Source organism: Callithrix jacchus, chromosome 3, assembly GCF_049354715.1.
Source record: "Callithrix jacchus isolate 240 chromosome 3, calJac240_pri, whole genome shotgun sequence".
Lineage (NCBI taxonomy): Eukaryota > Metazoa > Chordata > Mammalia > Primates > Cebidae > Callithrix > Callithrix jacchus.
In genome coordinates this window covers 145391744-145408869 of record NC_133504.1, presented here as the reverse complement: position 1 = coordinate 145408869, position 17126 = coordinate 145391744, and the positions used below count along the sequence as shown (strand labels likewise).

The window sequence follows — 17126 nt, the reverse complement described above, 5'->3', positions numbered from 1 at the left end:
AACTTCAAAGCCTTCCTAGTCCTCAGCATCTGCCTTTCTCACTACTTCCCTAAAGATAGTGGGAGAGTTTCCTAGGTCTTTCCAAGGCAGCATGTCATTCATTTTGGGGATGGAAGAAATCTGTACCACAACAGGAATAAAATTTATGGTGCAAAAAATAATAATTAACTCCTACGTTTTCTTCTAAGAACTTTATAGGACTTAGTCTGTGATCCATTTTGAATTTTTTTTAGTATGAAGCATAGGGGTCCAACTTCATTCTTTTATACATGGGTATCCAGTTGTAGTAGCATTTTGAACTATTCCCTGCTTTTATCTGGACTTCATTTTCCTTTATGTGGAATGTCCCTGTTCTGCTCTGTTTGGATTATCTTCTGAGTTTTTTTTTTTTTTTCCTTAACATGAAGTGTTTACCTAGAAGAGGGGTTTGACTGGTGAGTTTTAAGAATTCATAGCCACTCAGATTCCTTCTAGACCTTACAGTAAACCTCTTGTACTTTCCCACTGTTGGAGTGTGCAAACCCCTCCCACTTCAGCTGCTGTTTAGCATTTTTTTTCTATGAGTACTTGTTGGTTATTTTGGAATTTTCAGGACGTTGAGATATTCTTTTGCTTCCTTCTGCACAGATGCTGATAATTCATGTGGTCTTGTATTTGTCAGCGGCTTCTCCCTACCCATTTGTATTTTGGGGCTCTTGAAGATCTTTTCACCACCTGGTTTTATTGTAGCTGTTGTAAATGGGTTTTGGTTTGACCTTCCTGGTTGCTCTGTATGTTTTTATGGAGAGATTTGAGGAAATTTGTAAATTACACCAGTACCATCTTTCAAGAATCCCCATAATTATGTTTCTTAATCTTGACATCAACATTTTTCCCCTTTACTCACTAGATACTCTAAGGTTAGTTAAATGTTAGATAATTTATTAAACTAAAATACAGTAAGTTATATAGGTATAGATGTGCAACTGTTTATATTCTGTATACTAAAATTAATATGTGTCTCAACAAATCTTGATAGCAGATGTTTTGATACCTAATCAATCCTCTAATTTTTGTATTTATGGAAGAAAAGCTATTGAAGCCCCATTCCTGGGGCTTTTACTGCCTATAATGTTTAATACATCTTTTGTAATAACTAGCAATTTTTCTATGCTTACAAAAATAATAGTCATGTACAATAATGGAAGAAGAAATCAAAGGCTTCTGTGTCATTTTTTTTTTTTTAATGGTTACTTGTCAGCAGTTGCCGTTTTAATAGGCTTTGGAGTCATACCTTATAAAACCTGCCTAGGATAGTGACCCCCACAAGTAAATTGAGTCTGGTTGAAAGTTAAAATGTTGATGATGACACTTTGGCTGGACGTGGTGGCTCGCCTACAACCCCAGCACTTTGGAAAACCAAGAAAGGCTGATCTCTTAAGGCCAGGAGTTTGAGACCAGTCTGATCATCATGGCAAAACCCTATCTCTACCAAAAATACAAAAAATTATACAGATGTGATGGCATGCGCCTGTAGTCCCAGCTACTTGGGAGGCAAGGCACGAGAGTTGCTTGAACCTGGGAGGCAGAGGTTGCAGTGAGCCAAGATTGTGCCACTGCACTCTATCCTGGGCAATAGAGTGAGACTCTCTCTCAAAAAAAAAAAAAAAAAAAAAGATAAAAGAGAGAAATAAGAAGCTAAGAACTTTGAAAAAAGGTTTGACGAAATGCTAACAAGAATAGACAATATAGAGAGGAATATAAATGAACTAACAGAGTTGAAAAACACAACACAAGAGCTTAGCAAAATATGCACAAGTTTGAATAGCCGAATTGATCAAGCAGAAGAAAGGATATCAGAGGTTGAAGACCAACTTAATGAATGAAATAAAATGAGAAGACAAGAATAGAGAAAAAAGGATAATAAGAAATGAGCAAAGTCTCCAAGAAATATGGGACTATGTGAAAAGACCTAATTTACGTTTGATAGGTGTACCTGAATGTGATGGAGAGAATGAATCCAAGCTGGAAAATACTCTTCAGGATATTACTCAGGAAAACTTTCCCAATATAGCAAAGCAGGGCAATATTCAACTCCTGGTAATACAGAGAACACCGCAAAGATATTTCTCAAGAAGAACAACCCCAAGGCACATAATCATCAGATTCACCAGGGTTGAAACAAAGGAGAAAATACTAAGGGCAGCCAGAGAGAAAGGTCAGGTTACCCGCAAAGGGAAGCCTGTTAGACTTACAGCAGATCTCTCAGCAGAAACCCTACAAGCCAGAAGAGAGTGGGGGCCAATATTCAACATCCATAAAGAACAGAACTTTCAGCCCAGAATTTCATATCCAGCCAAACTAAGCTTCACAATTGAAGGAAAAATAAAATATTTTATGAACAAGCAAGTACTCAGATATTTTATTACCACCAAGCCTGCTTTGCAAGAGCTTCTGAAAGAAGCATTATACATAGAAAGGAACAATCACTATGAGCCTTTCTAAAAATATACCAAAAAGTAAAGAGCATCAACATAAAGAATTTATATAAATGAATGGATAAAATAGCCAGTTAACATCAAATGGCAGTAACCCTAAATTTAAGTCGACTAAATCCCCCAATCAAAAGATACAGCCAAAACCTAACGGTATGCTGCAAGCAGACCCATTTCACATCCAAGGATACACAAAGACTCCAAACAAAGGGATGGAGAAAGATTTACCAACCAAATGGAGAGCAAAAATAAATAAATAAATAAAAAGCAGGAGTTGCGATTCTCGCATCTGATAAAATAGATTTCAAAGCAACAAAGATATAGTGGTAAAAGGATCAATGCAACAATAAGAGCTAACGATCCTAACACCCAGATACATAAGACCCATAAAGAGATTTAGACTCAATGAGACAGAAAATTGATGAGGACAGCCAGAACTTGAACTCAGATCTGGAACAAGTAAACTTAATAAATATTTATAAAGCTCTCCATTTTAAATACACAAAATATACATTCTTCACTTTAAATACACAAAATATTGATTGGCCATTATTAATACCCATTTTTAGAATAAAGCAATATGGGAATATCTTTTTCTTCCTCTCCCTCACTCCTTTTTTTCTCTTCTTTCCTTTCTAAAGGAAAAAAAAAATACAAAAAAAAAAAAAAAGAAATGATAATGGCACTTTAATTTCCACCCCCAGATATGTTTCTCTTTTGGTTCCTGGAAAAGAATACTGATCTTGGGATCAGGAGACCTGGGTTCAGTTCTTGACTTCCTATTTATTTGCTCAATTAACTTCTGTGATTGTGGTAATTTCCCTTGTCTGTGAAGTGAGGGTGTTAGAGTACATGATCAGTAATAGCTTTTTACAAGTATTCTTTAACTTTCTAGTGAGAGAATCATATTTAGTTCATCTTTTTGTTCTTTAGCAGCCAGAACTTATTTTTACATACTGTGTCAGTATGTAAAATTGTGATTATCATTAATGGTGTATAGACCATTGAATAATTGAAATGATAGTATAGTAAAGAATAGTTGACAAGGAGATATTTTTGTATTTTATTTGTTTTAATGGAATTCATATATGTTTTAATAAATCACTTCTTTCATGGTCATGATGACCAGTGTTTGGCAATGTATTTATTTTTATTACTATATACTTAATGGGCATTTATAGTTTTTACAATGGAAGTTGTAGTTTGAAGGAAGACTGTTCTGTGAATACAACTTGGAATATCTAACTTTTGTATTGCTAGGCAAATGTATATATTTTTATAAAACATTTTATATTCAGTGAATATCAAGCTAAAAAGATATATAATTTATTCAGTTTTTTCATTTTAGGGTTAAGTCCATGCCTGAATTATAGAAACCTTAATTAGAAAACAAACTTAGCACAATTATTAAATACTTATTAAAATAAAAGATATTTTTAAACACAAATTCTGTTACCCATCATTCCATTTTGGAGATAACTTAGACACTAAGGTTAGCATTCTTAATCATGTCATTTTTATAAATAGAGTTCTAATTCTTGCTCAGAGCAGATGACTCTCCTTCATTTTATACCTGACTTGAGTGTAATTCTTGGTATTCAAAAAATATATATAAAGAGAAATTGTAACTTGTCATTATCAACTTGGGTAATACATTTTGAGTAATAGCTTAATACTTAGGTTTGAGTTAATTTCTAAGGAAAGCCTAGGAGACTTTTCTGAATGGCATTGTTGAATATCTTTCCAGAAAACTCATCTGTGACAGGCTGAAGGAGCCCTATTCTTTAGATAAGAAAGCCATAGATAAGAATGCCTTACAATTTTTTAATATTTTACATTTTACTAACAGTTTACACACTTACTACTCATTTTCTCTTCACAGCAAACTTACATTGACTGAGATTTTTATTAGATTTATACATAAGTGGTTTTCTTTTCGAGCAGTGCAATTGCTACAATATTTTTAATCTTGATTTCTAATGTTCATTGCTGGCATATAGAAATGTAATCCATGTTTGTATTTCTATCCAGTCCTGTGACCTTACTGAGTTCACTTATTTCTAGGAGAGAGAGAGAGAGTATTCATTGGGATTTTCTATGTAGACTATCATGGGGACAGTTTCTTTATAACCTATGGGCCTTTTACTTTCTTTTCTTTCTTTCTTGTTTTCTTCTCTTTCTTTCTGTTTTTCTGTCTTCTTTTTCTTTTTTTCCCCCCTTTTTCTTGCTTATTGCACTGGCTAGAATTTCCAGTGGATAGACTGTATGTTCTTGTCTTGTTCCTGGTCTTAGGGGAGAAGCATCACTCTTTCTTCATTAAGTTTAATGTTAACTGTAGAGCTTTTGTAGATGTTCTTTATGAGGTTGAGGAAATTTTTCGTATTTCTTTTTTTGGAGAATTTTTTTCATGACTGTGTTAAATTTTGTTAGATGCTTTTTTTGAGTTCGCTGTTAACAATTGTGTGATTTTTCTTCTTTATCCTATTACTGTAGTGGATTACACTGACTGATTTTCAAATATTGAACAAACTTCGAATCTTGGAATAAATTCTACTTTGTCATGGCATATAAATCTATATATTGCTATATTCTATTTTCTAATGTGTTCTTAAGGGTTTTTACATCTAGGTTTGTAAACAGTATTGAGCTGTAGTTTTCTTTTTTGGCATTGTCCTTTTTGGTATCTGGGTAATACTAGCTTCATAAAATGAACTGGGACATCTTCTCTCTTATTTTGTGATGGAGATTATGTTGAATTTGTGTTCATTCTTTATTTAAACATTTGGTAGAATTTCCCAAGGTTGCTCCCAACCTCTAACAAACATCTGACCTACTTCTTTTTACCATAAATTAGATTGGACTTTCCTCAAATTTTTTATAACAACATTCTACAATGTGTGTATGTGTATATACACATGCACAGGCTGTTTTGTGTTGGATACTCATTTCATTCAGCATAATTTCCAAGTTTCATCTTTGTTGTATGTATCAGTAGTTTGCTCCTTTTTATTGCTGAGTGGTATTCTGTTGTATGGTTATGCCGCAATTTGTTTATCCATTCACATGTTGATGTACATTTGAGCTTTGTTCAATCTTTGGCTGTCATAAAGTTGTAGTCAAGTCTTTGTGTGGACATAAGCTTTTTTTCTGTTTTCCTTTACTTATTTATTTTTTTTTTGAGACAGAGTCTTGCTCTGTCGCCCAGGCTGGAATGCAATAGCATGATCTCTGCTGACTGCAACCTCTACCTCCTGTATTCAAGCAATTCTCCTCCCTCAGATTCTGAGTAGCTGGGACTATAGGGGCACACCACCATGCCTGGCTAATTTTTGTATTTTATTAGAGACAGGTTTTTACCATGTCAGCCAGGCTGGTCCAGAACTCCTCACCTCAGATGATCTGCCTGCGTCGGCCTCCCAAAGTGCTGGGATTATAGGTGTGAGCCACTGTGCCCGGCCTTTTTTCTTTGTGAAACAGAGTCTTGCTCTGTCACCCAGGCTGGAGTGCAGTGGCATCTTTGGGGCTGACTGCAGCCTTTTCCTCCTGGATTCAGGCAGTTCTGCCTCAGCCTCAAGTAGCTGGGATTATGGGTGCATGCTACCATGCTCAGCAGATTTAAAATACTGTTGCTAAAGAGAGTTGTAATCCTCTAATTAAGTACTTGGTAATTTACAGCTCACAGTTACCTTTATTCTTATAGTAGCCCAGGAATATCTTTTATTCTTTACATTGCTGTGATGTTTTCTGAATAAAATATACTAGTACCTAATCATCAGTTGTAATTTAAAGTCATGGTTTCATTTATATATGATTTCCACTCAAAAATTGGTTTTTCTTCACCACTTCACAGTACCTTCTCCAGGCAAATTCCGTTCCCCTGCAGCACCATCTCCTTTGGCTCTTCGGCAACCAGTGAAAGCATTTAGTAATCATGGCTCTGGTTCTCCTGGTAGCCAAGAAATAACACAGCTCGCACAAACCACCTCCTCACCTGGGCCTCCTATGGTTCAGAACACAGTCTCAGCAAATCCTCCCAGCAATATCAACAGCACTACTCTAACCAGACCTGCAGGGACAACTGCAATGAGAAGTGGCTTGCCCAGACCCAGTGCCCCTTCTGCTGGGGGCATACCAGTGCCTCGCAGCAAACTTGCACAACCTGTTCGCAGGTAAGTGGCAAATGTTCTGTTTCAGCATTCTTGAGTACCTGAAAATGGATAGACTGGAATTAATTAGCTTCATGCTATGTTTGATAGTAAACAGAAAGTCATGGTAGATCGCCACCAGAGTTTTAGTACAATTTGAATAAAACATTACTACGTTGTTTTGAAGAAATCCTCATTTGAGACATTTACCAGTTTGGTTCAGATTAAATTTGTCCAGTTTCCTAATATGATTAAGCATCTCAGAGGACTCCTAGGAAAATATTGCTAGAACCACTTAATTTGTGATATTTGTTCATTTAGAATATAATTATATTCAATAAATATTATAAACGTATATTAGAATATAGAGTTATATTTAAGATAAAACTTCTAGCTACCAAGTCTGAGTATAATCTCTAAGCATGGTTTTCAAACCCTTATTCTACAATTTAGAATTATCTGTGAAATTTATATAAATGTAGGTGCTTAAGTTTTACCCTTAGAGAGTCTAATTTAGTGGATCTGGTATGAGGCCCAGAATCTGTGATTGTGCTGGGATGGTGGTGGTGGTTGTTTTTTGAGACAGCATCTTGCTCTGTCTCCCAGGCTGGAGTGCCATGGTGCAATCTTGGCTCACTGCAGCCTTGACCTCCTTGGCTTAAGCAATCTTTTCACCTCAGCCCCCCATATAGTGGGGACTACAGATGCGCACTACCATGCTCAGCTAATTTTTGTAGTGATGGGGTTTCACCATGTTGCCCATGCTGGTATCAAACTCCTGAGTTCAAATGATCTGCCCACCTCGGCCTCCCAAAATGCTGGGATTACAAGTGCGAGCCACTGCCCCCAGCCAATGTGCTGTTTTTTGTTGTTGTGTGTTTGTTTGTTTGATCTTGAGATGATTCTGAATCAGACAGGTTAGGAATGTTGCATCTGTAACCTTTCAAGAATGGGATTACCATCATCAGTAAACTTTGACGTCAACTATAATTAAACTGGAAGTATTTATCACTGTGCTAAATAAGTAAATGTTTGCTTTGTTTAATCTTCATAATAACATTAAATGAGTAGGTTTTCTTATTTATGTTTTTCAAAAGAGGATATTGAAATTTAATGAAATTAAGTAATTTGCCTAAAGCCACATAACTAAACTGTCAGTTCCAAGGAAGTCTGACTTTAGTCACTATCCCATACTGCATTTCTAGTGATGACGCTGAGCTTCTACTATCACATTCATTATTCTGCCTCTCAAAATAATAAGTAAATAATAAGATTGGTTATCCATGTGCTTGGAAAAGGTGAGACCATCTTTTCCATTCTTTGATCTAGTGGCTATGTTAACACAATGGAAGAATCATCTGGTGTCCAGTAAAGTTGTGAAAATGCCACATGTGGGGAGGTTGTACTAGTACCTGTTTAGAGCTTTTGTGTTGGTAATCCTCCAGAACAGTCTTCATGGGATCATGATGCCACCTAAAGAGTAATTAATATATGTATGAGATAGTATGGTAATATTTCATAAAGACATTTATCAAATTTAAATTACAAAATTGCTTTATTTCAGATCCTTGCCAGCTCCTAAAACCTATGGTAGCATGAAAGATGACAGTTGGAAAGATGGCTGTTATTGACCAGCAAAGACAAGAATGCAGAAGTCCACGGCTTCATGGATACCCTTCACAAGGCTAAAAACAACTTTTATATGCAGACTGTTCAGATAAGACTCTTGGGATTTATAAAATCCCAGCCCTCTCTGTCTTAATTAGCACAAACTGACAGAGATCATCAAACAGCACTTTAATGACATTTAACATCAGATGTGTTTGGTAATCACACAATCACTCTCCATAGAATCACTTTTAGTTTTGTTTAGTAGAAACTAGGATGATTTTTTAAATATTTGACAGAGGCCAATATCTGGGCAAATACTTAATGGATGCCAAAGAGAAATGCCCATTTGTGCATAAGAAAATGGTGAATTCAAGCTATCCAAAACTTCACATTTAACTAATTTACTGTATAAATAGTATCAATAAATATTTGTGTTAATGAGAACTAATATTCTGACTAATGATCTAAAGTGTTTCACTAGTACACCAGGAAACTACAGATTGAGATTGGGGGGTGGGAGGAAAGAAGGCTGGGCTAGAGATTTAAAACATCCCTAAATTTGGTAGAATTTCAGAAATTATTTTTTCAGATTCATTAGAAAAATTGTCATTTAATCTTAAGTTTTGGATGTAGCTCACATATCACCACCATCAGATAGTGTTACAGCATGCATCCATCTTGTTGCATTGACACATCGAACTTTCTGTGTGTTTGTTTTGATTGCCAAAAGGGCTTAATATCAGTTGTACAATCTTTCTAAACTTTATAGTTCCTGGCTCAGGAAAGATGGCCTTTGCTATTGAAGCCAACTTCTTCACATGCTGTTATCTTTACAGAATTAAGAGATCCTGTTTCTATTAGCAGGTTTTCACGATAGGAAAGAACAAGTAATCTGTGTCTTTATTCTTGATACAACACCACCTCAGTGCTTACAACCTGGAACAAAACCATACAATGAGAGAGGGGGAAAAAATCTATGCACTTAACCTACAGAATCTCTGGTGATGACAGTTGTATTGTTGCTATTACATGACATAACGGTCTATTATGTGGTAGGAAAATATAGCCTGCTAAATGCTACTTGAGTTGATCCACTTGAAACTGAGTAACTGTATAAACAACATCTATTGAAAATTCTTTCCCTTTTGACTTAGATTCTGCCTTACATCAATTTTTTGCATTTTTGGTAACAAACCTACTACATATAACTCTAACCTGATAAATACTCGTTCTCTAACGGTATTATATCTCAAGATATATTACAATATATCTTGAAGTCGCCTATTTCAGTTTTATCAGACTATTAGCAGAGTAAAACTTCCTTCTGTGGCAGGCCTCTCATTTTTTTATTATGAGGTCTGTTTTTAAATACCTAATTTGAATAGCTCTAAGATATTGGCAGTTAGGTCATCTAAAAGCTTTTAGAGGTTTGAACATAAGTTCATTTCCTGTTAATCAAAGACATTCCGTAAGTTGGCAAAAGAAACTGGGAGAGAGAAATGGAAGGTTTGGTATTCAGAACAGCATTAAGGATAATAGGTTGAGAGAATGATGAAAAAACCAGGACCTCCATTCTGTCATGACTGACACCATGGTAGTCTTATCAGCTTGACCAGTGGGGAATCATTTATTTAGCACAAGCAGCTGGAGATTTAAACTGTCAGTACTATGTATTTGGTGTATAACGCAAGGAAGAAACTTTTTCCTTGAATTTGACGGTAATGGGGTGGGTCAGGAAAGGATGGCACCAGAATTCTACATGATAATGAACTCAAAAAATGTTGCTTTTCAGAGGAAGATAAAGCATCTTCTTTTGGGAGGGGGTATCTCATGTCTAAGTAATTAAAAGAAAGAACTAGCTACTGTCTCTTAACCACATACAAAACAGAGCAAGTCTCAGTTTTCAGTGCAACATTTCAAAAAAATATATATGCTGCAATCTAATAATTAAAAGGAATTTTAACTCTATTATGAAACATTACATTTTTTAAGTTAGATAATCAGTTTCAAAAGGAGTATTCAGGTTATTTAACTTTGTTTTTAAATGGCTGCATCAGAAAAAATGTCTATTTTTTTTTATTAAAATATTTCATCACTTGTTAAAACTTATTTTGGATCTGAGTTTGGTAAAGTATTATTTTACCTGCTGTTGTACTACCACAGACTATTGACTTTTAGTTTCCTAAAGAGAAAAATTGCCTTTTTACTAGAAAGCCTTTGTGTATCGCAGTTTTTCTGTTTGGGAAAATCTAAGGATTTACTGTGGTTAGTCTTACAGAAGAAATGTAGATTTGATAAACTAGTGCCTATGATTTTAACTTATGTTTGATATATAGTAGTAAGGGTTTTATGAATGTTGATTATTTTGTGCCAACAGCCCAGAATTGTCACTTATATGTAAGCAGAAAACAATGAGCTCTGCTTCCAAAGTTATTTAATTTTCTCAGTGTTTGAATGTTATTTTTTGTAAGTGTGTTAATAAAAGTGTAATGAATTGGAAAAAATATAAATATTCTTAACTCAAGCATTTGCTGGATCATTTTTCTACAAAACTTGTTTGTATAATATAAAACACTCTGAAGAGTTGACTTTTTTTTCAGTTTCGTATCCTGGAAATCACATTTTGTAAAACTGGGGACCATTCATAATTGTCAGATACTTTTTAAAATTATCTCAATACATCACTTTTATAAAAAGTTTTTTTGAAAGAAACTTCGATACATATGATGTGGCCCCAGATGTTTGTATAACTCTAGAATGATCTAGACTATGTATGTTGAACTTTTTATTGAATGTACAGGTATCCATTTTTGACGTTACGCATGGTCCTTTTAGATCACATGACGTTTGATTTGCAAACATTTCTATAGCCGAAGTTGTATATGTGGTTGCCTCCTTAATAAACAGCCTGACCATAATGTTTATTATTAAATTTATATTTGTTTTTTAAGTGTTGAATCTCTGGATATGGTAAGATTCCTTTTTTTCCTCTCAGTTGCCTACACTTGGTTTTAATAAATTACTTAATTGAGTTTTTCTTTAAACATGCAAACCCAAATCATATTGCCCTTTCAGACTTAGCCTTCATGGGGTTGGATTATATCTTATATTTTCCCTGTCACAGTTATTTCATATGTGGATTACTTGGAGGAAATTTATAGTTTATTATAAATTAATTTGTTCTTGGAACTTTTTCACCTGTTGTGAATTAATATCTAGTTAGGAAAAGCTAGCATATGACTAGGACATAGCTAGATATGATATCTAGTTAGAAAAAAACAAGCGAAAAGCTATTATGAGTTTCCAGGAGAACAATTAATGCATTTTCATAGCAAATGCAAATATTTAGGTGATCATGTGCGTCTTTTCTTTTATGGATGGAAAAATCAAGGATTGTACATTGTTTAATTAGATCACCATATTCCTTTAGGGGATATTTGCTTTGCAATTACATGTTATAATTAGAAAAATTACAGTTAAAATAATATTACATGTTACAATTAGATTAATACTGAAGAGGGGAGAAAAAGACACCCTTGTGTTTTTTTTCTCTTAAGCCAGTCTAAAAACTTGAACAGCCATTTAAAATTAAATGTCACTATACTTGTATTATAAATCAATACATGAGAAGTCTAAACCTGTTATATACTCAGCACAACAGAAAAACCCATATGGAGGTTCAACCACTAATGAATTTTGAATGATCCTAAATATAAATCTAGGGTAGCTAAATGGCCCTCTGCTTACCAGGCTGAAAATGAAAATACTCATGGGCCTTATTTACTATAATACAAATTAGTTAAAATTATGTTAACTGAATGCCAGTTTCAAACAAATGATCTACATTGAGTCATCTTAATGTTTTCTCTTTAAAAGTAAGAAAATTTCTTCTGATTTCAAAAGTGAGAAAAGAAAATGTTTCTTCGAATTTCACAAGTAATAGAAATTCATTGCTGTACAACAAAAACTACAAATATTAAAAAGCATAAAGGTGAAAAGTGATAGTTGTCTGCAGTCCCATCAGGAAATATTGAAGTACTGAAAACATGGTTATAAAATGTTAAGTGGAAAGCTATCTTTTTTTTTTTCCCAATGAGAAAATGTTTTTTACTTAAAATGTTGATGTGAGTTTGCTTTTCACAGAAGTATACATTAACTGCTATTGAAAGCTTGGCATATATTTTAATTCCTGATTGCAGCTATTTCTTGATAAAATCATATGTATTATTTGTGTTGTTAAAATATTAATTGGTTTTTTACAATTTATACTTCTTTTTTTGTTAGACAGAGCCTTGTTCTGTTGCCCAGGCTGGTGGAGTGCAGTGGCGTGATCTCAGCTCATTGCAACCTCTCCTCCCGGGTTTAAGCAGTTCTCTCTAAGCCTCCCAAGTTGCTAGGACTACAGGTGCATGCCACCATGCCCAGCTAATTTTTGTATTTTTAGTAGAGATGGGGTTTGTCCCATCAGGCTGGTCTCAAAACTCCTGACTCCATGTGATCCACCCGCTATTATACCTGCTGTTTTATTTTTACCCGCTGCTGTACTACCACAGACTATTGACTTTGTTTCCTACAGAGAAAAACTTTTTAGAGATGGGGGGGTCTCACTTTATGGCCCCAGATAGTCTCAAACTGGGCTCACGTGATTCTCCCACTTCAGCCTTCCAAAGTGCTGGGATTACAGACTTGCACCATCACACCCAGCCTCTATACATATTGAAATTTGAGAAATACATAATAAATTATAATGAAGAAAAAGTACTTAATAGCCATTTAAATTTAAAGATACTGTCTTTTTCCTTCTAAAATTGTAATCATTTATGCTTGACAGTAACTTTTTCTTAAGTCTGAATTCATAATTACCATGATTTAGATGGATTCTGCTGCTACAGGAAAATCATTTGGTTCTATCAAGAGTATACAAATGCCGGGAGAGGTGGCTCACGCCTGTAATCCCAGCACTTTGGGAGGCTGAGGTGGGTGGATTACCTTAGGTCAGGAGTTCCAGATCAGTCTGACCAACATGGTGAAACCCTGTCTCTTAAAAAAAAAAAATGTATACAAATATTCTAAAACTTTACCAAACTATATTATTAGAGTCCTTCGTATTGTATCCTTTATGGATACTTGAATGCCTACACCACGACCCCCGCTCCCATCTACTGTGAATTGACAATGTTGATTGAATACAGTGCCAGTTTTAAAATACCTTTAAAGGAATAGACACAACCAAATAAAGAGTTAAGATAGTCTCCAGTAGAGTTCTTAAACTTGATCACCTGAAGGGCTATTAAAACAGATTTCTGCACCATACTCCCAAGAATTTCGAAGTCCAAAAATTCTAGGGATACGGTTCCCAGCACAGGTCAGGTGCACATTGCTGGGCTAATTGACTGTGGCTAGAGGATTGGGGTTATGGCAGAACACCAGCTATGGTTTTCTGCTGTGAAAACCATATGGATGGAATGGGGAAAGACCATTTTCCTTGAGGGTGGTGCTGTCCCCAGGAAATAGGCCAGGTCTTGAGCAAACAAAACAGTAGGTGCACATCATAAATGTCTCAGTGCATATTATATAAAATGATTATACCATGTCTGTGATCACTGACCTGGAGGAAACATTTGTAGTAAGAAGAGAATCGTAGTATTTGAGCTCTGGGCTCAATTGTTCATGAGGCCCTGTATTAACTCCCGTCCGTGGATTCCACTAGGCATCTTGGTATGCTCATTGTAAGTTCGTTCGCCTTAATACATAGGCCAATTTAAGCTAAGGTTCTGTCATTTGCAAACAGAAGGAAGAGGTAATTTTTCAAATGTTTTTAAAATTGATACTTAAAATATGTACAGAAGTTTGTTCAACTGAAATGTTCAGCCCAAAGAATTATGACTAAATTACATGTTTAAGACTAACCACCATGTAGACAAGAAATAGAATGTTCACAGCACCCTAAAAACTCTCCTAATGTCATCTACCAATCCCTACTTCCTTCCTCCTCAACAAAGATAACAGTTACTTACTGGGTGGAGTGACTCATGCCTGTAATTCTGGCACTTTGGGAGACTGAGGTGGGAGGATCACATGAGTCCAGGAGTTACAGGGCCTCATGAACAATTGAGCCAGGAGCTCAAATACTACGATTCTCTTTTTACTACAAATGTTTCCTCCAGTTCAGTGACCACAGACATGGCATAATCATTTTATATAATATGCACTGAGACATTTGTGATGTGCACCTACTGTTTTGTTTGCTCAAGACCTGGCCTATTTCCTGGGGACAGCACCACCCTCAAGGAAAATGGTCTTTCCTCATTCCATCCATATGGTTTTCACAGCAGAAAACCATAGCTGGTGTTCTGCCATAACCCCAATCCTCTAGCCACAGTCAATTAGCCCAGGAGTTAAAGACCATCCTGGGCAACATATCGAGATCCCGCTCTCTCAGAAAAAAGATAACAGCTCTTTTTACATTGTACAGTGTCAGTGCACTATATAACATCTCAGTCAACATAGTCTGCCTATAGGTCAATACTCCAGTAAAATTGTAATGGAACTGAAATATTTCTATCACCTAGTGACATAGCCCAACGCATTACTCACATGTTTGTGGTGCCAGTATCAACAAGCCTGCTGCACTGCTGGCCATATAGAAGTATAGCACATAATACTTGATAATAAACAACTTTGATACTGGTTTATATGTTTACCATACTTTATTGTTAGCATGCACTCCTTATATATATATGTATTTTTTTATTTCCTTTTTTTTTAAGTGAACTGTAAAACAGCCTTAGGTCCTTCATGAGGTATTCTAGAAGACATTGTTACAATAGGAGATGACTGCCCCATGTGTTTTATTGCCCCTGAAGACCTTCCAATGGGACAGATGTGGAGATGGATGACAGTGATACTGATTTTGACCCTGTACAGGCTTAAGCTAATGTGTGTGTGCATTTTAGTTTACCAAAAAAAAAATTTTTAAGGAAAAATATAGAATGAGATAGAGAAAATATTTTTGAACAGCTGTACAATGTGTTTTAAGCTAAGTATTATGAAAGAGCCAAAAAGTGAAAACTGTAAGATGATAAAATCTTTGCAGTAAGCTAAGGTTAATTGTTAAAGCAAAAAATTTTAAATAAATCTAGTGTAGCCTAAGTACAGTGTTTGTAAGTAGAATAATGTTCACATTCATTCACCACTCACTGACCCATGTAAAGCAACTTGCAGTTCTGCAAACTTCGTTCATGTTAAATGCCCTTTACGGGTATCTTTTATACGATATTTTCCCTGTACCTTTTCTATGTTTAGATATGCTAATACTTACCTCTGTGTTACAGTTGCCTGCAAAATTCAGTGCAGCAACATGCTGTACAGGTTTGTAGCCTAGGGCTATATCATATTGCCTAGGTGTGTAGTGGGCAATCATCTAGGTTTGTGTAAGTACACTCTGATGTTCCCACAAGGGTGAACTCACTTAATAATACATTTCTCAGAATGTATCCCTGTCAAGTGATACATGACTAATTCAGTTTTCCTACTTTTATGTAAGTAGAACTTTATATTAAAGTAGAACCATACAATTTATATTTTCTTCTTTGAAGACTAATTTTTTTCTTTGAAAGCTAAAAAATTATTTTCTCAGCCACTAAATAAAAATAATGTGAGATTCACCCATGTCGCTTACGTCATTGTAATCTGTTCATTTTCATTGCTGCTGTTACATGCCATTGTGTAAATATATCACAATTTGTCCATTCTAATGTCAAGGACAGTTGTATTGTTTCCAGTTTGGAGCTCTTAAAATAATGCAGTTTGGGATTTCAGTATAGTCAAAATGGCATAAGCCTACTGAAGCCTCTCCCACTTACTAAAAATTATGTACAAAATGTAAAAGGCAACTGAGAACACCGGGGTTGGGGTGGAGTAGGGGTTAGCAGTAGAATTGAGGACAGAGTCAACCCTGGAGAAAAGATCCATACAAGGGTAAACTACTCATTTGTCCCCTCTTCTTTCTTGACCCTGAGCTAAGTGAGGGCACCCAGAAGAGCTGTCTGTCACAGAGGCACCTTTGGCAGATTAAACTTAGAGGAAAAACCCAAAAGGTCAGAAAAGGGAGTTCTTGAAGCTAGAGCACGCCAGGGGAAATCCCAGGTTTTTATCTTTTCTCTCATGGCTTCTCATGGGTAAGCCCTCAAGTAAGCTGTGCTAGCAAGTGCCAGCAGGTAAAATTGACAGAAGCACTCTCTCTAGACAAAGGAAGTGGGAAAAGAGCCTTTGCAGTCTTGAAGACTGGAGGTAATCTGCATTTTTCTCTACTCTGTTCTGAGGGTGCTCTGAGTTGTAGGAACTGATAGTTTAGTGGTGGAACTAAAATTCCAAGAAAAAAAATAAACCCTGTTTTTTTGCCAGAGGACAGGAAAAATGGGCAGTCTTAGGGCATGAGCAGGGAACCAGAGAGAACAAAGCTGGAGAAGTAATCCCTTTATTGTATGTGTTAATTAAGCTTACATACTCAGGACAGACCAGTAAAGGCAGCACAGTAAAGGCTTTAGAAACTAAAGTACAATTTAAACCACCAGCCAAGACACAGATTACTGAGCAGTGCATAAGATTGATCCAATGTAGCAAACCCTTTGGAAAACAACTGGAAACCACAGCCACAGAAAATGGCAGAAAACTTTCAGTCTGAACCTATATGGGTTTGTTGTTAAACAAAAATTATTCTCCAGAATATTTTAACAAGACCTAGAGTCTAAAGTTATATTCAGAATGTGCAGCATTTAATCCAAAATTACCTGGCATACAAAGAACCAGGAAAACGTGATACATTCTCAAGAAAAAAGATGTCAACACCAATAATCCAGATGTTGGACTTAACAGTTTAAGGCAGCTGTTACAA

The 17126-nt window shown here is 35.6% G+C and overlaps 1 protein-coding gene across 3 annotated transcripts in view; it reads left to right on the top strand.

Annotated features, from left to right (window-relative positions):
- The window catches only part of SLAIN2 (SLAIN motif family member 2), an 88827-nt gene extending 77665 nt beyond the window's left edge, over positions 1–11162 (top strand). For all 3 annotated transcript variants that reach the window (XM_002745864.6, XM_008993377.5, XM_078367255.1), the window contains 2 exons: positions 6325–6643; positions 8184–11162. In XM_002745864.6, coding sequence (XP_002745910.2) covers positions 6325–6643; positions 8184–8250 — 386 coding nt within the window. In that variant the 3' untranslated portion in view covers positions 8251–11162. The remainder of the gene's footprint in view (positions 1–6324; positions 6644–8183) is intronic.
- The last annotated feature ends 5964 nt before the right edge of the window (positions 11163–17126 follow it).